General features: G+C 37.7%; 1 protein-coding gene and 1 pseudogene across 3 annotated transcripts in view; one reads left to right on the top strand and one right to left on the bottom strand.

Moving 5' to 3' along the window:
• Positions 1-24,604, bottom strand: part of ERCC6 (ERCC excision repair 6, chromatin remodeling factor) — a 49,174-nt gene extending 24,570 nt beyond the window's left edge. Inside the window, exons 1-7 of one of the 3 annotated variants that reach the window (XM_013196930.3) lie at positions 24,338-24,604; positions 22,874-23,307; positions 20,479-20,599; positions 18,093-18,201; positions 15,457-16,180; positions 5,500-5,625; positions 944-1,102 (exon numbers count right to left, since the gene is read on the bottom strand). In XM_013196930.3, the coding sequence (XP_013052384.3) occupies positions 944-1,102; positions 5,500-5,625; positions 15,457-16,180; positions 18,093-18,201; positions 20,479-20,599; positions 22,874-23,307; positions 24,338-24,589 (1,925 nt within the window). In that variant the 5' untranslated portion in view covers positions 24,590-24,604. Of the gene's footprint in view, positions 1-943; positions 1,103-5,499; positions 5,626-15,456; positions 16,181-18,092; positions 18,202-20,478; positions 20,600-22,873; positions 23,308-23,687; positions 23,854-23,984; positions 24,279-24,337 lie in introns of those variants that run through there. The other 2 variants (XM_013197067.3, XM_013196994.3) reach the window with 2 other exon arrangements.
• LOC125183409 (U2 spliceosomal RNA) lies at positions 20,998-21,153 on the top strand (annotated as a pseudogene).
• Positions 24,605-25,109: the final 505 nt, after the last annotated feature.

The raw sequence follows: 25,109 nt of genomic DNA, 5'->3' as shown, positions 1-25,109 counted from the left end.
TAGAAAGGCTACAATTGAAAGCAAATGGAGAATACAATTCTTCCAAAAGACAGTAATGTTTTCTCTTTAAAGCATTATTTTACAATTCAAGTACATGCTGAACATAATCTGAATGTCCCTCTATATATAGTTAACATTTTTGTTCCGTATAGTACTGCAATATTTGCTTAATTGCATGTCGTAATTCACATCAGATAAAGAGCCACCAAAACTAGAAAATTCAAGTATTATTCATGCATGCATTTGTAAATCCAAGAATGCCAACAAGTATCCTTTCCGGTAATTTCACCTATAAAGAAAGAATTTCATAGTATTGTTCAATAATAAAAAAAGAATATGATAGCTTTTGTAAGCCAGTCACTTGAATATAGTTTTGAAAACAACAAAGATGGAAATTCCTCTGTGTAAGTTACAGTTTTTATTACTACTACTATTTTTCTGGCATAGATAATTCCCTGCCGATCAGAAACTCTAACTTTCATCGCAAATCAGCTTGCTGCTTCCTGTAAAGCATTCACCTGGTGTCTTGCCAGAACAAATATTTTAATGTAAAATTTAATAAATGAAACTAAAGGTATTACATCTAATTTAAAATTCCATATTGTGTAAACTATTGATATTAATGTAATTGAGTTTGTAAACAATCCATTTGTGGAAGCTAACCTTAGACACTGTATTGACCCAAAATATCTAGTGCGGCTCATCTGCAAAATGAAGCATCAATGCCTGGAATTCATTAAAAGTGTTACATGTTTAATTTTTCCTGCCCTACAGCTCCATTGTCTCGTAAAATTTTTCCTTTGATGTCCCCCACTAAAAGAATTAAAGGAATATTGTAATTGAAATGTCATTAATAATTCACAGGACCCTCCTCCACCAGCAATACATCTGATGAAATATTAATTGAGCTCCACAGACTGACAGTCTGCAGAGGAGCACTTGCCTGTAATTTGAACCACGAGTCCTGATCTTGCTGTAGCTCAGACCTGCCAAGAAGGCAATTATCTGGATGGTCTTGCCCAATCCCATCTCATCTCCCAGAATTCCTCCTGCCTGCTGGCAGTGCAATTCCCAGAGCCACCTAACACCTGTCTGCTGGTACCTAAAAACAAGGAAAAGAAGATAGCAAATGTTTGATAATACAGATCGTAACAGAAAGTACTCATGAATTAATCATTTGGCAAGGTTCTTATACTAGTTACAGTAACATGCTGGATGTATGTTTTACATGAGTGCTGTATTTACTAGGTCATACATTTTTGATGTGCTCAAACATTACATGTGACTTTCATTCTTTATGCAATGCTAAAACATTTCTAATTAAACTGATAGTCATGGTAATTAGAGGGTATTTTATTTCATGTATATTTTAAGTGTTAAAAGTAACTTGGAAAGCTACTCTTAACAAAGCATAATTATCTTTTCAGACGAGGAGACATGCATGGGTCTCATGAATTATATTATTTGGAACATATACCTTAAACTGAAGGAGAAGCTTGACTTACAGCTTGACTTCACTCTCCACTCTCAAAACTGATCATATCTGTCACACTACGCTTTCTTTTTACGTAAATTCATTTAATAACATTTAATCTCTTTTAATGAATAAATAAGTCAACAAGGCAAAACGTTTAGGAAGGCAAAACAATAGAAGCTATTCCAGTGAACAGGATGCTGCAGTGTGTTATCGTGTGAGAATATCAGGGTAGTTTCTATTCCCAGTCACCCACTGGAAATTGTACAAGCAACAATGTTAAATACATTCTAGTTAAAAGCAGTAGATTAGAAACCAACATTTACAACGGCAAGCTAAAAAGGTGGAGGTAGGGTGCTGGACTGAGAATAATTTTAAAACATGCTTTTTTACAATGATACGAAATAGTGCCAGCAGCAGGAATAGAACCTTTTGGAAAAGGGAAGGGGGTTAAATTGAAAACAACAAAAAAGTGAAGCAACAGCATATTTAAATAATTTCAAAGAAAATCCATGTTTCAGCATTTCTGTGTCTTGTAATTTAGAAGACCAAGGTTACCAGTATTATTTTCTTGATGGCATGCATTGCTGGAGTGCCAAGCACAGCAAAGAGCAAAACATATTTTTTTTTTGTAAAATAGGAATTGGTCATTTTGGGGGCATTCTCTTGTATGCATATTTCAAGTGTTTTTCTTTCAACAAAGAATGTTTAGGAGTACTGACAGCTAATGACACCAGTATCTACAATGCCCTATTAAAATCAATTTATGTTGTGATCTGTATGGATTTAGATGAATGCTGAAAGGAAACAAACAAACAGCCTGAGTAGTTAGAAAAAGATGATCAAAGAACACATCTAATGGTTCAGACATCATTCTAACTGCTGATATCTCAAATGCATTATACCAAGAAGCCCTTAAAAATCCCTTTATTAGGGATGAATTCACCTTAATGAACGCAGGAATCTAAATTAAACAACTACAAAATTGTTTTCAGGATTGGCCATAACCAGGTGAAGATGCTACTTGTTACAATATTTTATAAAGGTCAGAACATTTTCTTATGGAAATATTGAAAAAATGTAGAAAAAAAGAATCTTAATTTGAGTCAGAAGCTACTCCAGACTAATTTTCAGCATATATCTTCAGAGGACAACTACTCAATAATTTCCTGATGTTATTTTGTATTATTTCTTAGGATTACATCTAGTGTTTAAAAGTCAGCTGCATTTATAAGCATTTTTCTCCATCTTCCCCTTTCTTCTCAAAAAGAAAGAGAATACCGTTTATAAAGTTTGGGAGAAATTCTGCTCCAAGGATATCTAAAAATAGAGAAGACACAGGCGCTTTCACCAAACAGATTCAGATGAACAAAATGTGAAGAGCAAATTATTAGCTATTACTAACCGTAACAGGTTTAAACAGGCACAATAATAGATTAAAATTTACCAGGAAAACCTTTGGACCCTGAAGATTAAAAAAAGCAAAAGCTTTATTTTTTTAAAGGATGGAAAGATAATAGCAAAAAAATCACACAACTTTCTGCAATGAAATGAAATTCTCAGTCATTCTGGGTCACAAAGTGCTTCCCTTTCCTAAGTCAATCTCATGCACTAAGACAAACTTAGATAGGCTTTCCAAACAAGCCTGAAGAGTAATTTAAGACTTTTTTCTTCTTCTTCTTCTAACCTTTCATACTTCAATAGCTCTGAATATTACTCATCATTAAGGAAATACAGTATCCACCTATGGTGTCTTTCCACTCCCTACACAGGAACAATGCCCTACACGAGATTTCAAGCATCTACTTAAATATGAAACTTTAATTGCATAGATTTTTATTTTCTGTTTACTGGATATGATACTAAACAGCATTCATGAAGCTACATAGATGATTTCAACTCCCAGAACCTTTCCTACACAAGAATGCTGTATGCTAAGGCCAGAGATAAGTATCTTAGAACATGGAACAAACAAAAACAGGAACATACTTTTAAATAACGTCCTGTAAATACATTTCTAAAGCTCTTTTTTTTTTTTTTCAGGGACAGAACATTAATTTAAATGGCTATGAAAGTACACAGAAAAACATTAATATTAGCTTGTGAGGAACACATAAAGGTGATTTGCTATGCCAATTCTTTGTAAAAACATCTAAGCATGCAAAAATTGCAACAATTGAAAAGGTTAAGAAAAACTTTAAAAGTTTCTCCCAAATAATTTTTTACAGTTATATGGAGAGATAATCAATTCTCTTTAATCTTATGCTTTCATTAGACTTTTTTTGTTTGTTTTTCACTGAAAAAATACAGTCGAAGAAAAATGTTGCCCAGTTTTCTAGACAGTTATGTTTGCATTGCATTTCACATCAGCAATTACCCTCTGATGCATCCCTCAAAATTTACTACTGTAGCTAACAGTGTTTATTTGCATTGCTGCTGAGACAAAATTGCATTGCAGTAGTCATGTTAGGGAAATCATGCACTGAAAGCATGTAAGGAAGAAAGCTTGTTTCATGTTTGCACAGACTTCTCTCAGGCTAAGTGCAGACAGTGTAAGGCGATGCTTTTAAGTCAGTCTTGCTCACTGTGTTTAGTTCTGCTCCATAGTAGCACCACTGATACTAGCTAAGTACATCTTGATGAATGTTCCTCAAAGCAGAGAGAAGTGCATTAATAAAAAACAAAACCAAACCACCACGACAACAAACTTAAAGATCTACTGTTTCTACTGTGATATAACTTCTTTGGATTTCCATTCAAATATGCAGAAAGGTCACTTAACAGAATAGTGCTATACACCTCCTGCTTGGGTCAATATACTTCCATGTTTTCTACTAAACTTGTTCAGAACTCAAAAGTTTAATGCCTATCGACTATGGGCCTTCCTACGCTGGAGATTTCAGCATTTAAGTTAGAAGTCAGAAAAATCATTCAACTCAATTGATCTTTCTAACCACTTAGGAAGTTTTGCCAACTGACTCATGCTTACAGGGATACCCTTCATTAGTGAGGCTGATATCTCTAAGATTAATTTCTAGTTGTCTGCCTTATTTCGATTCCCTTTGGGTTGCTCAGACCACACATCCGTTCTCAGGATGATTACTCCTGCAGTACCTTCGCATAAACAACTGGAAACCACATATTGGCTGTGTATGGTCCTGGCAACCAAGTCATTAATTCAATTCCATTTCAGAGCTAGTGCTTTCCTTCTGAAGAATTGCAGGACAACAGTAATAATTTCTCTGAGGTTAAGACTAAGTGGTCCTGTTGGAAGGGACTCCATGCGTGCCTGTTAGAAACCATAGCTTTCTACTGGACTAATTATAAGACTTCAGAGTTAGCTTTTGAAAGAGGAGATGGTTTTCCTTCTGTGTGAAATGTTGCCAACAAAAATGAATACAAGCCAATGATGCTTGAAAGTTAGGGAAAGATTATGGATAAAGTTAACTTGTCAGCTGCTAACTTGTTTGGGCTGCCTCTTGTATACAGCTTTTTGAGATCAAGATGAGTTGCTTGAAAGCGTCATTGGACACCACAGTAATGTTTTAAAGATCTTATAATATGATCATAGAACTACTCATAAAAAAAGTTGACTATATTTTTTGCTGGCAGAAAATTTCAATCACTCTCTACCCAATCACAGAAACACCTATATTCCTTGCTTTCATTTATCACAATTTGCCAACACTGCATCTTCAAAGTAAAGTGATTCTCCTATCACTCTGCACACAGATTAAAAGAAAGCTAATAAAAAGTTTACAAAAAGAGACGAGGAGAGCTTCTCAATCCTTAGTTTGGCTAATAAACACAATGCTCACAAGTCACTTATTAACTCTATTTTCATAAAGCTGCATTTTGTGCTTACAATAAATAACCTCTGAGGTTTGCTCCTGCAGCTTTTTTAACAGAAACAGTTGTACCAGAAGTTGCAGCAAAGGGTATCTGGAAATCAGCATCACTGTTACTAATATCATTACTAACAGCATAAGGCAACTTAACATTAAAATAAAGTATACAATGCATACTTAAAAAGCTTTTTGAAGAGAAATCCTGGAACTTTGAAACCCTCTTCAAATTCAGTGTCGCTTTCATCAGAAACTTCCTCAGAGACCTGATGTTCTTTGTCCTTCAGGCGTTCTTTTTGCCATCTCCTAGAGTTACACACGGAATAGAAAAAAACCTATGTGAATACTACACAGAATTTTGCATTGAGTAGAAAACAATAAATTAAATATATATATATACACACACTCTCAGATGTGATGATCTGAAATAATAATCCATTGGAGGACAGAGTTATGCAACTCAAAATATTTTACATGAAAATGTTCATGCAATCCTGATTAGTTAAAAGCTTTCAGAGTTTTATAGCTAGTTACAATCATCTACAGACAGAAATACTAAATACAATATAATCAACAGCACCATTAAAAGAAACTGGCTACCTTAAATTCCTAAACCTCCATTTAAAAAAAAACCATCAAAATCAACAATAGAACAACAAAAAAAGCAATAAAGCTGAAGTACTTTGAAGTTATTTTTCTCAATTTAAACAAATATTTAAAATGGTTTCTTTCACCTAGAGAAATGTTTAGCAACATATAATTGTATACAGAGGACTCAGCTGGAAACATCACTGTCTTAGGGATGATGTGCTCTAAAAGCTGTTAAGTAGTCACTGAGTATTTTAACATTTTGAAATTACAGAGTGATTTATGGTATGCAGCCTGACGGCTGTATTTGGACTCTAGGCAGGCTACAGAATTGCCTTCCCACCCTGTGCCCCCTTTTAGAAAGGGTACCAAAGGATCTTCAACGTCCAAGATGCATTTGTTTTAGCGACCCCCAAAAACCATCTACCTGTAATAGCAAAGTGCATGCTTACTGCCAGCTGGGAGGAAATGACTGCAGTACCAAAACAAGTAAATACCAAACCACCAACAGCACTTCACAGACAACTTGGATTTTGCTGGAATTCTCCCGTGAAAGTGTATTCACTGCAGACAATACAAACACATTGTATAACCTGACAAAATCCCTACAGAAAGTGTAAGTTATAGAACAGATGGAAAATGTCCTTGTGCTACTGCTCTGCAAGCAGACAGATTTCATCTAATAAAAAGTTCGTTGCATCTGTAAGGATGAAATGATTTGTGTACCTCCTTTCAGATACCCGAGATATATGGACCAGTAAAATTTCTTCTAACTGAAACCCTCTCCCAAGTGAACAGCCTCATCCTTCCCAAACCAGCCAAAATACTTTCAAATCAAGTGTGCACTCCAATTTAAGCCATCATTATTTGAATACTTTTCCCATATTTATAATTAATTCACACATAAAGGTGTTAGCCTGAATGAGGCTGAAGAAGAAAGAGAAGCCTTGACAGTCGAAAAGCATCTCAAACATAAAATATAAGGATGGAAATTGTTCAGGTCCCAAAGAACTATAAATAGCACTGATGGGATGAGAAGCTCATCTGTCCAGTCTTAACTCCACATTGAAGAAACCCTGGAGAATACACTCCAGAACAATCCTGCAATATCTAGATGGAGGAGGGCTTAGTGGGATGCCGCAGTTTTCCAGTACACCTCCAGTTTCCAAATGGCAAACATTACAGCTGAGTGCACAGTCCTGTTTCCCTCCTGGTAACAACTTACGTCTCCCATTTACCCGTTACAAAAACGGCCTAGGCTCCTGCTGTTGGCTGGACAGCTGTAGCAGCAGAAGGATGGCAAGGTAAATGAACTATCAGAGTTCTTAAAGAAAAATCCATCTTCTGGAAAGAAGGATTTATGAGCTATTTTAAAAAGTGAGGAGATTCACTACCTTTTTTTTAAAGTTATTAATTCTGATTTTTCTGTAAAATATATGCAAAAAAGAAGTACATATTTTTAGGGAGAGAAAAAATGTATATAATCTTCAAAGCTGAATACTTGAAAGGACATAAACTGCATCAATGGAGATGTAAAGAGTATTTTAATTTCAGCCTTGCTACACAACACAATGCACTTTAAGGTTATGGGTTAAGTGAGCGTTTTCAAAGCTGTTGGTCCAATTTTATCTATGTCAGGAAAAAAGAAACAATCTTAAAGCCGTTGGTTAATTTCTGTCCCATAGCTGGCAGTATCATCAGCTGCAGAAACAAAATTTAAACACACTGTCATTATCTTGATTTATATCCTGACCTAACCACCCAAAAGGATGGAGACACAAGTTACCATTAGAACTTCTCAAACAACTGCCCATAAAACTGCTGCTCTTTCTTGGTATTTTGCACTTCAAACTTGGCAAAATAATCCAGAAGACACTATGAAACATTTCACACATTGCTCTAAGTCTTTAAGACTTCACCCATGCTACCCATCTCTATCACATTAAGAGCAGACACTATTGGCACAATGACACGTACAGTACTGTGACACCCTCCAGCTGATATGAGAAATGCCTTCTCCATGAGCGAAAAACCCTCCCAGTTAAAACAGTTTAAGATAAAATTTGATTAGTGACTGAAAGAAAAAACGAAATGAAAATGAAGGACTAGTTTTCCCCTTGTATTTTATTTATTTATTTTAACAAATAAGCAGATTTGGGGGCAAGGAAAACAGTGGTGCCTGCCTTCCTAGGGACATTATTCTGCATTTTCCAGTATTAAATAAGGTGAAAACCGTAAAAGAGGCTCGTCTTAGGTCATTCATAGTCGTCTCCCGCAGGACCTGTGAGCTCATAGCAAGACTTAACCTCAAGCTGTGTTTTCCCTAGGGGCAGCATTAGTAAGTTTCTCTCTCTTTCTGACCACTTACTTTGGCAAAACTTTCAGGTGCTTCACTTAAAGGCTTCCGCGTCCCTCAAATTTGTATAAAAACCTCAGATTAGGAACAGGGAAGAAATTCAACGCTGGATACACAAACAGCAATCACATACTTTCTCATGGGATAAAGGTAGTTACGGTAGCTTTCTAAATCAGCTTTATACCAATATCTTGGGAAAATACTTACAGCCTGCCTTTATGGAAGCAGTTCCAAACGCGGAACCGTGGTGCTGTTTTATGAAGTGAAAATGAATACCACCATCTCCAAATACATGAAAGTTACAATAACTGCAAAAAAAAATTACACTGAGGAATTAACTAGGAAAACACAATACTGGACAAGTTCAGAGAGCCAGCTTTACAGCAATGTGTTTTGATCTCTTACGTTCAGTCACCTTCAGAAGTAAAAATTGTGATGGAGCATATGCAAAAGCAGCATATGCAGGGAAAAATATGAGGAACTGTTGACAGTTTTCTGATTAGAGACTGAGTTGCAAATATTTATTTGTAAGCTCTCAGGTTGTTATTTCATTACATGAAATCATGTACCCAGTGAAGTAGTAAAAAAAAAACTTACTAAAAGTGTAAGAAATTTTTCACCACAAATACTTTTACATAAATAGCCTAGCATAGGAACGAAAATCTCTCTCTTAGACTAGCAGTCTGCTAGTCCTTGATTCAGGAAAACAGCATTCATGCTCACGGGCTAACTCATCCAAAAAGGCTGATACATTCTAGAGGCACAGCATAAAAACACATTTATTTTTGTCCAGTACTATGAAGTTGTTATCAATTATTGTTCTGAGCTCCAGAAACAACTGACACGTGTCAGAACTGGGTTACTTTATCTGACTGCGTTAAGATAAGACTCAAAACAAGAAAGAAAACACCTACTTATCACACTACGACGAAAACAATTTCAAATCACAAAGCTTCTGAAGTGACAGCTGGGTTAAGAATCCATATTAAATTCAAATCGAATACAACTGACAAGCGAAGCAGTATTTTGTACAAGAGCCTGCCTCTAATTCTGTATGTCAGAATCGCCACCAGCCAACGCTAGAGCTTCAGTCTCCCCTGGGAAGAAGCAGATTGCCCTCTAGTGTATGTTAGAAAAAATGATCCACAAACAACCAAGAAGAAACTTCTTCAGGTTAAAAAAAAGCTCAAAGCCGTTCAGGAATTCCACCAACATTTTCTGCAGTAATTTTGACCAATGTCAAGATATCTCTTGAAATCATTAGATACCTAGAAAATAAGTATATCTAGAATTTGAACTAATAAATTCTGACCCAAATTTTCCTTTTCTATACACATTGTATTTGCTACCTTACTGAAACGTGTAATAACACAAACTGTAGAATTAAAAGACTGCTATAGCATCTCTTTTAAAGGTCTGGAGGTTTTTGATATTTTCCCCTAAGTTTAAAGAGAAAGCAGCATTTTTTTTTTTTTTTACCACCACTATAATAAACTGCAGTTTGAAGAAGTTATTCAGTTTCTGAAAAGCTGTGAACTTGATACAAGATATTGTATTAAGCTATTTTACAGTAACATTTCACTATTTTCTTTAGGAAAGTGAAAATATTCTAAATGGGCAACGAAATGGGAAGATAGTATTTGCTATACCAGTTGGCGAGTCTGCTTCTGTACCCTTTCCCTTAAGTCAAACTTTAGAGGGAGAAACAGCAGTAGCTCATAATTTGACTTAATTACTACGTAATATATTGACAAAATTAAAAATATCCTTATGAATCTCAGTTAAATTTCATTAACGTGCCTAACAATCAGGAAACATAGGTTTTATTGTATCACCAAAGTCTCTTGAGAACAGAAGCATGACCCTTGAGAAATTTACTTTTATGCTGTCCATGGGTCACTAATGTAAGTACAATTTCATCCTGCAAGTACAGTATCAAAGCCATATATCATACAATTAAATCTTCCTTACTGTAAGATTGCATTCAGATACTAAGCCCATTTCCCACTTATTGCAATACCCTAGAAAGAAATTCTGCATCCAAAACAGTAATGAACACAATTTGATTTTTTTTCTTTTTAAAATACAGTCAGGAACCAAGCTGAGTGTTTAATATAGTTTGCATTTTTGAAGCACAATATGTTTTCTATTTTAGACAGCTAAGAACCCCTTACAGATTATTCTAATTTGCTAAATTGAAGCATTCAGCATTACTTTTCTGATCTAACTTTTTATGGTCTGTATGGGTGGATTTAATTGGTACGTCCTAACAGATGAAATAAATGCAGTTAGTACCACAAGTCTCTGCAAGTAAATTAAGACTGATGTAGACAATTACACACTTGAGCTTAGAATGAAAGGTGTACTCAGTGAGTGAGCCAAAATATATCTTCATTTGTGTCTTGGATTTGTCATTTTAAAGAGCAGTTAGGATGCTCTAAGAAAATGTCTTCCACAAAAGGTAATATTTAATCCTTTTTAAATTTATAACTCTGAAACAATGAGAGATTCAGTGATACGGATACTTCAAAGACAGCTACCATACAAAAACTGATCTGACTTGAGAAAAACACAACCTATTTTTTTAGCTAATTTTATTTTTCTTTGATTCTTTTTATCAACTATTTTGTGCACTGATAGCCACAACTTCCAGCAACTCAGCTGCTTGGATGTCACTTGGGAGACATGGAAAGAAGCAGCTTTTCTAGCCTTTCCTCGCAGCACTTGACAGCACTTGAATGAAGAGCTATTCAGATAACAGTACTCCAAAAACTATACAAAATACACAAGAAAACATAGATATGGCACTTATCTCCCCCAATGTGAGATATAATTCCTTCCCTGAAGCAGTGGGCTTATACATGCTGGCAGCTGCTATGGGAACAGTGACCTTAGGATCGCTATTATTTTTTTTATTTCCAAGCTATTGCCTCATGCAGCTATTGTATTAGCGATGTTAACAGTGTAACATGTTAACTACATAAAAGGACCTAAAATTATTTGATCATATTTACACTTTCCATTTTAATACAGCAAAGGAGAATGTTGATTAATATGTAAAAAACCTGCGTCGTTTGCAGCTTCCACAGCTGTAAAACCTTGAAAGAATAATACAAGAATAATCTGACAATAAGAATAATACAAAGAATAATCTGACAAATCTGGTGTCCTTCTACGATGGGGGTACAGCACTGGTTGATAGGGGAAGAGCAATTGGCATCATCCTCCGGGACTTGTGCAAAGCATTTGACACTGTCCCCCAGATGATATACTTGTCTCTAAATTGGAGAGACAGGGATTTGATGGACGGACTACCTGGTGGGTAAGGAATTGGCCAGATGGTCATACTCAAGGAGTTGCAGTCAACAGCTCAGTTGTCAGGTGGAGGTCAGTGACAAGTGGTGCTCCTCAGGGGTCAGCACTGGGACCAGCACCGTTTAACACCATTGCTGGTGACATGGACAGTGAGACTGAGCGCACCCTCAGCAAGTCTGCTGATGGCAGCAAGCTGTGTGGTATGGTCAACCACACGGCAGCATGGCCAGCAGGGCGAGGGAGGGGATTCTCCCCCTCTGCTCTGCTCTTGTGAGACCCCACCTGGAGCCTTCAGCTCTGGGGCCCCCAGCACAAGGAGGACAGAGACATATTAGAACGAGTCCAGAGGAGGGCCACAAAAATGATCAAGGGGCTGGAGCACCTCTCTTGTGAGGACAGGCTGAGGGATTTGGGGTTGTTCAGCCTGGAGGAGAGAGGCTCCAGGGAGACCTTACAGCAGCCTTCCAGTGCCTAACGGGGGCTACAGGAAAGCTGGGGAGGGACTCTTCGTCAGGGAGTGTGGTGATAGGGCAAGGAGTAATGGCTTTAAGCTAAAAGAGAGGAGATTTAGAGTAGATATAAGGGAAGAAATTCTTCACTCAGAGGGTGGTGAGACACTGTAGTTGTCCACAGGTTGCCCAGAGAAGCTGTGGATGTGTTTAAGGCAAGGAAGTGTTTCAGGTGAGGCTGAATGGGGCTTTGAGCAACCTGATCTAGTGGGAGGTGTCCCTGTCTGTGGCAGGGGGGTTGGAAGTGGGTGGTTTGGGTTGGAAGGGATGTTAAAGACCATTCTGTGATCCTCTGATTTTTCCCTGTGTCTCTGCACACCATTGCTGCTCCAGTAATGGTAAGCAAACAAAGGCAAGACCCATGCAAGGGAAGAGAATTTAAATTACTAAGTATGTGTACTGTAAAGCTAGTGAAAAGCTAGCCTTTTCCCTTTCCACTGATCACGCCTTGCTTTGAGCAACAACTACGCTGACTGCTGCAAGTTGCCTTTAGGAGGCAAGCAAGGAACGGGGCGCTCTCCTGCCCGCCCTGCTTCCTGCAGATGCACCAGCTCCTCTTCTGGAAGCAGTCAGTCTCTTCTGGAGAAGCTGAGCAGTCCTGCAGTTAGCTAATTATCATGCTTTAACAACATCACCGTATTTTCCCCTTGACACAGACCAATCTCTTCAAGTCCCATCCCTGAAAAGTTTTAATGTTAAGGAAACTCATTTTCAATCTTTAGGAGTGTAGGACTTTATTCAGCGCCAAGCACAAGACTAGATGTTCGGAGGACTAAAGTAATCCTAAAGGACTTTCCCTTGCCTATCTCAGGGGTAAAATATACCATAATCTCACCCATTCATTTGCATTCAAAAGTAAAACTGATGTGAAATAAGACATAAATGTAAGCAAATGACAGAATTTCTATAGCATTCTTAATATGTTTCTTAATTCACTACACTTTATTTTCTCATGGCATTTCCCATAATGAAGATTACCTGGGGGTGTCAGCATAAAAACGTCAATGTGGACAGCTGCAGCTTAACAGCCACAATAACTGTAGCTATGAAATTTTTAAGAGATGTAGTGTTTTGGTGGCAATTACAGTTATTGATATTTCTAAAATTCATTTAGGCTTTTATTGTAACTTTAGTAACCAAAAGAAATGTAGTCTATGATATGACTTTGCTAAGGATAAATTGTCACAATCTTAACGTTATTAAAAAACGTGTTTGAATGAATTTAAACTGAGAGTCATATTAAAACTTTCAATCAAAATAAATTACTCTTGATGAAAACACTGAATTAAAAATGATTTAATACTGGTCTAATTCAAATGTGAAGAACATAGTTTTATTCAATAAAATAGTAAATATTTTACCAATTAAATACAATTAATTTTTTTTTAATGCATCGAATAAAAACACATTTCTTTTTGACCCTATGGACACTGTTCAGATTAGGGTCCTGTTGAAATCTTCTATTCAAGAGCAATAAAACTATGCTTTAACTTTGAAAAGCAGGCTGGCAATCCCAGGATACTAACACCTCATCTCAGCTCCTGATCTGCCTTAGTAATCTCAGATGTGAAAGTCAAGTTGGGCTCTTCCTACTTACAGTTCTGTCACCAGGAACAATTCTGAAACATGCAAGTACTTCTGCTATCAGAATATACCTCTTCCTCCAAGCAGCTCAGGCTCTCACAACATGAAAAGATAGATATTTATACATCTGCTTCTCTGATACAGCTTCATTTAACTCTGTAGGGTTTTATATTTTTACAGAAGTAAAATTTAAGTCTCCCAACCGTTAACTAGGCATTATGCTATGCCTTTTCACTACATCAGTCACTCTGCACCAACAGCCCTAATATCTATTGTTCCTTTCACTGTAGGACACCTGTTTTCAGCTTGGAATCTATGCTTTTATGAAGGGCTATAAACTACTTGAAGGACATTCACAAAAAGTAACGAATTAAAAGTAAGCATGCTATCAACAGGCTGACATTCATTATATGAAGCTCAACAGTTACAGCAGAAAAGACATAACATGCCAGCAGTTAGAGAACACTAAAATAGTTTTATTTGTTTTAGTTGATCTTGATCTTTTGGCTCCCAGTGTGTAGAAACTATTCCTTAACTTTACTGGCATGTCTAGTTAGCATTTTAAGAGCTTAACAAACTACACATCACTTTGTTGGCCCTTAAAAATGTTTTCCGAGCAGTAGTGAAAATGGAAACATTGCAGTCTTATTGTTAGGAACTCAACAGCTATGCTATCCATAGAGAAGACATCTCATCCGCACACTGTAGCTACAGAGAAACCATTGACACCCAGGCTATATAAATTTCATAAACTACAGATAAGCAGCTGGTGTTTCAACTGCCATTTTCAGAAGTAACTTGTGTTCCTGACATTTTAGCTACACTTAACCACCTAATTATAATAGTCTATTTAATAGAAGATGCTGACTTACCTTATAAATCTTACACAGTTTACAACCTGAGGTTATTGTAGCAAAAGAAAACTACTACTACTATTTCCACTACCTCTTTAGATAAGGACATCACCCTCATTAAGAGCAAGAAGAGGTAAAAATCACTGTCAAACAGGGCAGCTCTTCTTAGATTTGAGTCATAGCAATATGAATATCCATTTACTACTTACCTAAACTATGCAAGAAATATCACTTGCTAATCAAATAATGCAGATGATGTCCTTTCTAGTATGAATTTTCACAAGTTTAAATTCAAGATCCATTTTATACTGATGTTCAAAAAACCTGTTAGCCAGATACACTATACATATTTGCCTCATATTTCAATAAACGAATGGATTCTACAAAAATAGTACATAATCATGACTTGTTCAAGGAATTTCTTCTTGACTAGCTGTTAACTAAAGCTGGAAAAAAAAAAAAAAACACCTCATCCCAAACCAAGCCAAAGATTTCTCTCACACTGTAAAAGTGCTCTCCCTCTGAAAGGTCAGTCTCCATGTAATTTTGCCTATCAAACAGAACAAATCATGTATATTTGAAAAGTAGATATAAAGACCTGCAGACAAAAGCACCACTTAAGTAAACAGTAACGCTGCCAAGTAAATGTCGCTTTATATATACACTTTGTTGTTGGCACATTCACAGCTCTGCAAATAACAAACAAATCGAATACTGAAATAACTTATTTTTGAAGGACCCTATAACAATCAGAAAAATTAAATAGCAAAGTCGTTATAATTAAGAGGTAAGCCTGATTCCTTTTTGGAAGGCTATGATTCTTCTGACCGTCTCCTTTTCCTTACTCCAATTCCTACCTGTGTATTATAGACTGCCTTTCACATGTGCAATATCATTTGTTAATGTTACTAATAAAATGTCTAGGACTAACCTTAGTCTCTGTTTATAATAGTCTTCATCTCCATCATCTCTCCATCTCTTTACTTTGCGCTTCCCTATTGTAGGCTCTTCCTCCTCAGAACTTGGAAAGTAGTCAGCATCCTCTTCAGTTTCTTTAGAATCTCTCTTCACCAAATATTTTCCCTTTCTTGACAAATTCTTGAGTTCATAATCAGAATCATTAGCATGAGAAGGTACCCATTCTTCCTCCTCTTCGACTTCTTCTGGATCAAAGAGCTCCTCATCAGGTACATACTCAGACTCTCCACTATCGTCCTCCTGTTCACGCTTCAACTTCTTGGTCTCAGGATATTTCTTTTCTTTTGGAATCCCTGCTTTTGACTGAATCTGAAGGGCATGCTTCTGAAGTTTCTTCAAGTGTTTTTTTAACCGCTTATCTGTTTTTGACAGGGATTTACCCTTTTTTTCCTTTGTAGTAGACGTGGGAGCTATGCACTGAACATTTTTGGCTTGAACTTTCTTCTTTGCTCCTTTGTGAAGGGATAACTTCTTTCTCTCAGATGACAACTTAGCTTGGTCTGCTAAATACTTCTCGAAATCAGATGCTTCATTTAGCATTAATCGTCGTGCCTTCCTCTCTGGCTTCTGAGGTATTTTAGTTCCAAAAGGGGTCATCTGGCCAGTACGAATAAGTTCCTCCCACTCTGTTTCCTGAACGGGCATAAGCATACTGCCAAGAGACGATGGACCAGGTTCTGGAACAAAAAAAATCAGAACATCCACCATACCTTTCACGTGTCCTGAATAACTCAAACACAGTAACAACTTTTTTTTTTTCAAACTTTAAATCCATTCCGCTTTTATACACAACTCCAAGCTAACATACAATAGAAGAAGTTCAAAAAAGCCAGAAAGCAATAAAACAGAAAGCCAAAGGACTTTTTTTTTTTTAACTTCAAACTTCTTCTAAAAATTCTTATAGGAAACATTACATCCACTATCAAAATGCTAATACCGTTGGAACTACCACAGCAGCAGCAAAACCAACCATAAATGAATAACCCTCAACACCACATGAACTCTAATGTGTCCCTATGCTTTCAATTCAACATATCATGTTCACTGCAAGAAACCACAGACTGCATACAGAGCAACACTGTCCATTTCTATTTTTATTACTGACTTTTCAGTCCTATTCATAAACTTGAAATTTGACATTTCCATTAACCATACCAGGACAGAGACACAAATGTTAAGGTATACATAGAAGATTGTCTTCCCACATGCTTCAAAACAAACAAACAAACCAATCAACCAACAACACACTATCTTCCTACTTTACAATACTAATAGGCTAATGTTAGGATTACGACGTTAAAAGTCAGATTGGCTGCATATTGCATTGCCATAAAAGAACGCTTCAGTTAAACTGCATACACAGTTACTATACTTATTAACACAGTTAACTGAAGTTATAACTGGTATCTGAAGCATATGGTTATAGAGGAATGAAATCTCTTGAATTCAAGAAGCTGAAAGGAAATTCCAGCCTGAAACGTGTTAAAGGTCTAAAATTCCAGAGTAGCTATACCAGAATCATCAGCATGGCATGCTACTGTCCCATTAAAAACACCATATTTATCACCAAAGCATGTTTAATGAGTAACAATAATGCATCAGGTATGAAACCCCTTCCTTTCCAGCCCCTCAGTTTCTTGAATCCCTGGAACTGCTGAACCCCACTTCTTCTGTCATGGACTCCATTCATTTTCTAACTACATTTCAGCACACTGGGTGCCTGAGTCTTACTGCATGAGCCTGCTACAAGAAAAAAGGCTTAAGATGATTTTCTGCTAAGAAACTTTACTGAGGTTTTCACACCCAGTAAGTTTTGTTGAGCCAGGAGAGAAAAAAAGAGCTCTGTGAGATCTGGAATCCACATCTGCGGTGGACACACAGCAGACAGGTGTTACACCTCTGCAACAGGATAGCTGAAGGGGGGTAAATGCACAGGGCAACAACACTGTATGTGTCCAAGCTTGCCCTGCCGAATACTGCAGATAACAGTGGTGGGCAAGATAGAGCCAAGCTGGAGTTACAAAATCCAAGCTCAGTTTGCAGAGGGCAGTGAGAAAGTAAACAGTGAAAATCGTTTGCATAAGAAACACTGAGAGAACAAATATATTGTTCTGGAAGAAGTTCTTTCTTTTATTTTATTCCTAAATGTAATGCAGCCTGAAAAAAATGAAACACTTCCTCCCTCCATTTCTAATGCTGTTTCCCAACAATAAGAAAAAACAATTTTGTTAATGCTGATTGATAGCATACAGCATATAAAATGTAATTCAATCATGATGTTAGTCATCTTTATCAAATTAGCTGTGAAAAAAATGTTAAGATTTCCAATTTATTAAGCCCAATACTCTAATGTGCATCAGCCATCCCTACTGAGCTGAACATGGATTAACATCCATTTTTTAAAACTCCCCACATGAATATGCCAAGATCTGCAATTCTGCAGGTGCAGAGAATAAGCGTTCTTAAGTCTCTCTTTGAAAACAAACCACTGAAATTTATGTCCTTATTGACAAGGATCTTGCAAGTTACCTTCAAACAACAAAAGGCATTACACCAAAGTAAAAGAGGACTTCCTGCTTTCTCCCATACCTTCATCATCCTCAAATTCAATCTCATTTATTTTATCAAGAATCTCTGTTCTACCAAGAATTGCTTGGAGACGTTTTTGTTTTGCGTTGATCTTCTTTAGCTGCTGCTCCTTGAATGAGAATTAGATACATCATTTAATTTTTAGTCTGATTCATAGACCTGCTATCCTTTTAAACAATACTTAAGTTAGAATATTTGCAGTATTTTCCAACAGAAAGTCATATTCAAATGTTCAAAGTATTCAATTTTAAAAAAAGTGCAAAAAATTGTCACCATGTGTCTGTAGGGCATTGACTCATAGAACACAAACAATTTTGTGAGTAACTTACCTTTGAATACACATGCAGTATGATCAGATTATTTAACACACAGATTTCACATGTTCGTTACGCATTTTTATGTCCATCTTTCAAAGTCATTTTATAACTATGTTGATACTAGCAAAGGAAGCCCATTAATTGCACTTGCGAGATATGCAGAGAATATCAAATAATTTGTTCATGATTTGCAAGACTGGATTACTGGGTAATCAGCCACTAAAATCAGCTGTAAGATTTAATAAGATTTATTTATCATCCCAGAAGTTTTAGAATGTTTGCTTAGAAACGGAAAATGTAAATCCATCAGTCAATATACATTTCTATAGTTAATTCATGAACGATCACAGCTAATTTAACAGCAAAACCCACAAAGTTAAATATTTTTGAAAAATAAGTGAAAAATTCAACATTACAGATGTCTTAAAAAGCACAGCTCATTAACACTAAGAAAATGATTCATACCTAGCTCTTCTGCTACACCTTTTATCTGATTGCAATATCCTCAACTGGGTATTTACTAGCAATGTTGCAATTCCTTGGTATTGCTAACTTTCATTTATAAACAAGAAATTCCAAACAGTAAAACAAAGACATAGCCAATGCAACTTTCCACATGTGTAACTCCACTCCCAAAATATTTCCTCACCTACATAGGCACATAATTGAGGTAAAAAAAAGAAGTTCACAGCACAAAGAGTACTTTTTTTTGTGTGAATAAAGAATCACTAGCCTTCCCATGCCCTTATGTAGTACTTTTCAAACCACAAAGTGTAAGTGTATTCTTCTATACTACAATATACTACAAAAGGACAAGTACTAAAAGTCACTTCCACATGCAAGTTGTCGGAGACCAGCTTCAAATACAGTGCCTGCCTTCAAACACACTGTAATTTAACCAGACTCGTGAGGTTACTGGAACCACTTTTACAGATTTTAGTTTTCATACAGGGATTGATAGTTACCGTTCAAACGCCATTAGAGATGGCTAGCAATGGATTTCCAAAGATGGCTAACAATGGATTTCCAACGAGATATGAACTTCATCTGCAACCAACACTTGCATAAATTACTCAAGTAATATGAAAACAAGAAAATAGCGTACAATTACTTGATAACACTTCAGAGGTTAAGTGCAGTTTAATGCATCTCTTTCTGCTACTACCAGCTACTCATTTCTAGTCCTGCACCGCTATTCAGTACAGTCCCCCCTCACTCTCTTTAACGGACAAGTTGTGAGCACTACATTATCCAAGTTTCTGAAATGATCAAAAGAATAATAAAATATAAAAAAAACACTGAATGGAGTCAGTGGCAGGTGGCCTGAGAGTGGGAAGAAGTGTCTGAAAGCTTTTCAGTTAGGTGGTCATTAGAGAAATTATTAGGGTGCATTTCCATGAGACAGTGAGCAGATCTAAGAGCTATAGCTATATTCCTGACCAGGACAAGTTCCCCTTCTCTCAAGTCTCCTTCCTATTCACAGCTGTATAGGTCTACTGCTCACATTACACTGATGCCTGCTAGGTTGCTCTACAAGCTCCTTTGACTTACTATTCTGGCAGGAAAAATCTAGAGCAGCTTCTGCCAAGTCAGTAAGTCAGAACAGCTCACAGAGGGGAATGATGTGTATTGTACAGGAAAGATAGAGACAGTGAGAGAGGACTTAGGGAAAGGAAGATGGGGGACGAAGACCATGGGAGCAGAGATTTAGATCAACTACATCATACCCTAACAATGCATTGCTATTTCTCTAAATACTACTGGGAAGGATTAATTAAAATTAATGCAAATCAGAAATCCAAGCAAGCCCTGGAACATCAGCTTTACAGCTTGATCTGAAATTTACAATCACTCCCACCCTGCCCCACCCCCCCAAAAAGAACTCTCTCTCTTTCACATCTTTACTTATTTACATTTTTTGGTAGAAAATTAAACCACGTACAAAGGGAAGGAACAGCAATTTTTGATTGACTCTGATCATCTATCATTAAAAAGGAAGTATATCACATAAGCCAAAACTTAAGTCAAATGTAAGTATTGTCAGCAGGAAATTAATGTAATCTAATCACCTTGTTATATTTTTGCCGTTTCACAGAATCTAGTTTTCTGTTTATATCTTTGTTGTTGGCAGCTTGAGGTGAAAGTTGCTCAATAATTTTATTTATTTGTTTCAGAGATGATGTGCATGATCTGAAAAACAAAAAGATTGCAATGTACTGTTCAGCTCTACTAAGGAAAAATAGAACATCTGCAATTCAGACAGTTCAGAAATTCCAGAATGTTCAAGGGAAGATTTAAAAAAGACTAAAGGTAAGTTTCTAAATAAGCATCTTATAGTTAAACATCACTAGAAATACTGAACACTTTAAAAACTTCACATCATTAAATATTCATAAACAAAGTTTTGCTTATACTAAAATTTCAAAAGAAAGGACAAACCACTGCAATATTTAGTATTCAAAAGTTACAAATATGATAATGCTCACAAGGAAGTGACAGTGGTTGATTTCATCATTAAAGATAAACAAAATACAATGCAATAAAACACAGGTTGCAGGGACAAGTGCCAGGGATGGAAGTGGCGCAGGATCAGTTAAGATCAAGTGTAGTATCTGCTCTTAGGTAAGTTCTCGATGAGAGGACTTAATATTAAATGAATTTTTGAACTCAGTAGATGGATCTGGAGCTTGCTCCCTCCACTCCGTGCATTGTCCTGACACTGTGGATGTAGCACTGAAAGACATGGTTTAGTAATGGGACTCAGTAGGTCAGATGGATGATTGAACTTGATGACCATGAAGGTCTTTTCCAACCTACATGATTCTATGATACCATTAAATAATCTAAATGGGAAATAATGTGTTTTCATTTTGGAAACCTGTTTTAATAGTTCCACGCTGTTATATAGGAAGCCCGTTTGTTTTACCTATACAGTTTCAGGAAGACAAACTAGCTGAAAGAATTAACAGCACATGTACATTAAACTTTTTTTTTTTTTATTTATGCACAACCATTTTCCATCTCTCTCCATACAATAGGAAATTCCAGTTGAACCACATACTAAAATCTAGTATAATCTGTTACTGCTGCTGAATTTGTTTGCAAGAATGAGGTACCGCCCCACTGTCAGAAGCAATAAACCTGTGCTTGTTGACTGAAACAGCAGAATATTTAAGAAAGATATACAAATAAGCATCTCAAAGCATTATGAAAAACATCATAGAAAACTTAACAACACCTGTAAAGCAGCCGTAATTCCCCCTGTATGCTGCCTTAAAGAAATGCCCCTTCTCAGTATCAGTGCTCTGCACACCTTTTTTTTTTTTTTTTCCTCTTTTTTTTTTTTTTTTTTTGCTTTTAGGTACAGCATCCTTTTGCAGATGGTGTCTGACCTATTGGCCTTTGCTTCCTTGGCCCAAAGATCTCTTACCACTTACTGCTACTATCCTCTTCCACAAAGCGTTATTTAACAGAACTGCGGGATTTAACTCCAACTTTTTTCTTCTCCTTCATCTACTTACATTATGAGATAACATTCACACAAATTTTGCTTCTACTATGAACTCTATACCAACTACTCAAAAAAAAAAACACTCAGCGTTAGAGGACTCTGATCAACTCTATCATGCTCTACTCACATTTTCACTTCTGTTGGTCCCTCTATTCAACAAGTCAGCTATATCTCTGCTTTTTTTCCTCAAAATCAACTTTTAGACTTGCACTCTTCTACAGCAGTGGTTCTGCAGGTCTGTGCAAACCATTTGCATCCTCATGTAAATCTAATTTTAAGACTGTACATGGAATTTGAAAATAGAGGGGTAAGAAAAAAATTATATGACACTTTTTAAAGAAAATCAAGACAATACCAAGTAACAGTGCTGTGCATCCCTCTTTCAGTGACTGGATAATCTTATTAGACTTGTGGCTCCTAGTTAAGCATTTGATTATTTGAAGGTGTCCTTAAGTACTTTGTGCAAACATTTGTTGTAAAGTTGTCTTAGATGCAGTACACTGATGTTACCAATTCATCCAAGCTATGGAAAATAACTGTAACAAGTTACAGAAAGCAACCAGAAGCGGGTAACCACATGAAGCATGCAGGACTGAAGAAGTGGTACTTTTCTGAATATTACTTTGAATAACAGAGTATAATGCAGCTCTCCACTGGCCAGGAAACAGACATGTATCTTGGCAAGGTAGGCAACAAAGCAGAAAAAGGAGATGCGCTCTATGTCATATGTCTCTACTGCCTTGATGCATGACTGAACGAGTCAAATAAGAGCTATGCTTCACTGTTCTGATGTGCGTTTTTTTCTTCCAAAAGGTGGATGATTCAGAAAAGTACATGTGCTCTAGTGCTTTGAAAACACCTTTTTATGCTCTGATTTTTTAAAACATGAGATATTGGGCCTCATTTGATTGCCAGTAACAGAAAAGAACATTAAGTAAGGACACAAAACTTACCTTAAGTCATCCAGCACCGACTGATACTCCTTCTCAGCATCAGCTATTTTTGTTGCTTTGTTAGCTTCGTTAATTGCATTATCTACTTGCTGAAGAACTCCTTGCTCCAATACATCCTGGTCATAGACATCAACTCCTAAACCTTTGAGTTCAGCAGCCTGTGCGCTATAAGAAACAGACTGAATCTGCTGCCTGTTGATATGTAACAGGGGTTGTCCTCTTCTGGGCACCTCCAAAGGAACCGCCATAGAAGTGGATGGTTGGCTGGGAGAGTTGTGAATTCCAGAACTATTACCCAGGTCACTGTTGCACACGCCATTTTCTTGTTCAGTTCCTGATTCTTCAGCATTATGGAGGTGATTATTGCTTACAGTAGTACCACTGTTTTGTTCTTGAATATTGTCTGCTAGGTGGTTGTTTTCTGTTGGCATCCTCTGTTCAAAGGCAACAAAGAATGATAAGAACCACATTGTCATAAGAATATTTGCACACTTTCTCACAAAGGTTACGACCAAATAGAAGCAAAACAATATGCATATTTCTTTCTGAGAAATTCTTAAACTTCTTAAATAAGAGTACAACATGGAATAGTCCTGGAAAATGCTTGTATTAAGAAGATTGCCTGCAACTACTACTTCGTTATCAGAGAGTGAACTGAGTCTTGCCTGAACGGTCACGCTCCAGAAGACTACAACAAAACACGTGCAACGTAACATACCCCAAAACCAAAAATATAAGCATTCAAAACAGGATAAGACTCTAGTTTAAAAAAACACCAACCAACCAAGAAGCAAACAACAACAACCCCACTGACATTTACTGAGCATGTGAAACAGCCTGACATAAGTTTTCAGCGGGACGGAATGGCAAAACAGTCAAGTTGACTCTTGGAGGCAGACGTGGAGACGCGTCAAACCTAAATGGAAAAGCGGTTGTGTTTCTCTGTTTGCTGATGGTAAGAATACAGCCAGAAACCCACGTCCATCTCTTACAGCCTCTTTTTTGACAAGACAAGAAACTACGAGGGAGAAGCCAAAGAAAGCGACTGGAGAAGAGAGAAACCTCCAGTGCTGCAACGCAAGGAAACGCAGCCAAGGGAAGACAGAGGTACCTGAACATCCGACCAGGGCACTTGCCAGCCCAGCACCGCTGACAGCCGCCGCAGGCTGCAGCCCGAGGACCGGCCCGGAGCAGCAGCAGCCCGCACAGGCGACGGCACACCTCGGCACAGGGACCGGGGCGCCCGGCGCTGCCGCCGCTCGCAGCCCTCCAGCCTGCGCCAGGACGCGTTTGTGCTCAGCTCCGGGCGGGCGCAGGGCGCGCTCAACTGCGCGCAGACCTTATCCATGCAGGCGGCCTTCCGCGGCCTCCCCCCGCTTCTTCCTACCGGCCCCGGGGACACGCAACGGCCCGGCCCCGCCGCCCCCGCCGGGCTCCCCCCCTGCCCCCGGGCGCAGCGCTCACCTCTCCCGCCGCCGCCGCTCCGCCACCGCCAGCCGCCCACTGCCGCCGTTCTGCCGTCACTTCCTCAGCCGGCCGCGCCTGCGCCGCGCTGCCGGGCCTGCCCCGGCAGGGAGCCGGGGGGGTAGAAAGCCATAGTAGGGGGAAGGTGTCCTTTATCTTCCTCGTGCCCTTCCGTTTTCTCCCTGATCCTCTGGCAGTGACAAAAGCAGAAAATAAAAACCTTTTGGGGGGCTCATTGGGCTTTCTGTCCATTCTTCCCCTTCCTTCAGACTCCCCACCGCAGTGCCGTGAGGGACCTGCACCCAGCTCCTCCTCTTTTGGCCAGCAGGACCGATTTACTCATTTATTTATATACTTATTTTCCTCTCAGCCTTGGGCCAACTGAGAAAGGACAAATACGTAGTAGATTTGGATATTTATTTTTTTGGTAAATACATACTGAAGCAGTTAAGAGCTGAACTCAGCTTCAGGGAACAATTTGCCATTCAGATCGACCACAGAATTTCTTTCTTTGGCTGCCCGTTAGTTGCCCTGCTCTGTGTGTACTTAGTGTCGTCTCTTTGCAGTGACTTGAAATGATGCAGATGTTTAAAGAAATATTCTTTTGTAAATTTTTCAGGTGTGGGTAAAAGTAAGTCACAATGCCTTATCCTTCCCACACTTAACTTCAACAAAATGCTACACACCAGCAGGGAAAGAAAGCTTGTCTGGTACTGGAAATGCATTTATAGTGCACCTTTGATCCAAACAAATCCTGGTTCTTACCAATTGG

This window comes from Anser cygnoides, chromosome 7 (assembly GCF_040182565.1).
Source record: "Anser cygnoides isolate HZ-2024a breed goose chromosome 7, Taihu_goose_T2T_genome, whole genome shotgun sequence".
NCBI classification, from domain to species: Eukaryota; Metazoa; Chordata; class Aves; order Anseriformes; family Anatidae; genus Anser; species Anser cygnoides.
Note: the sequence above shows the minus strand (reverse complement) of the source record. Positions and strands in the feature narration are given on the sequence as shown.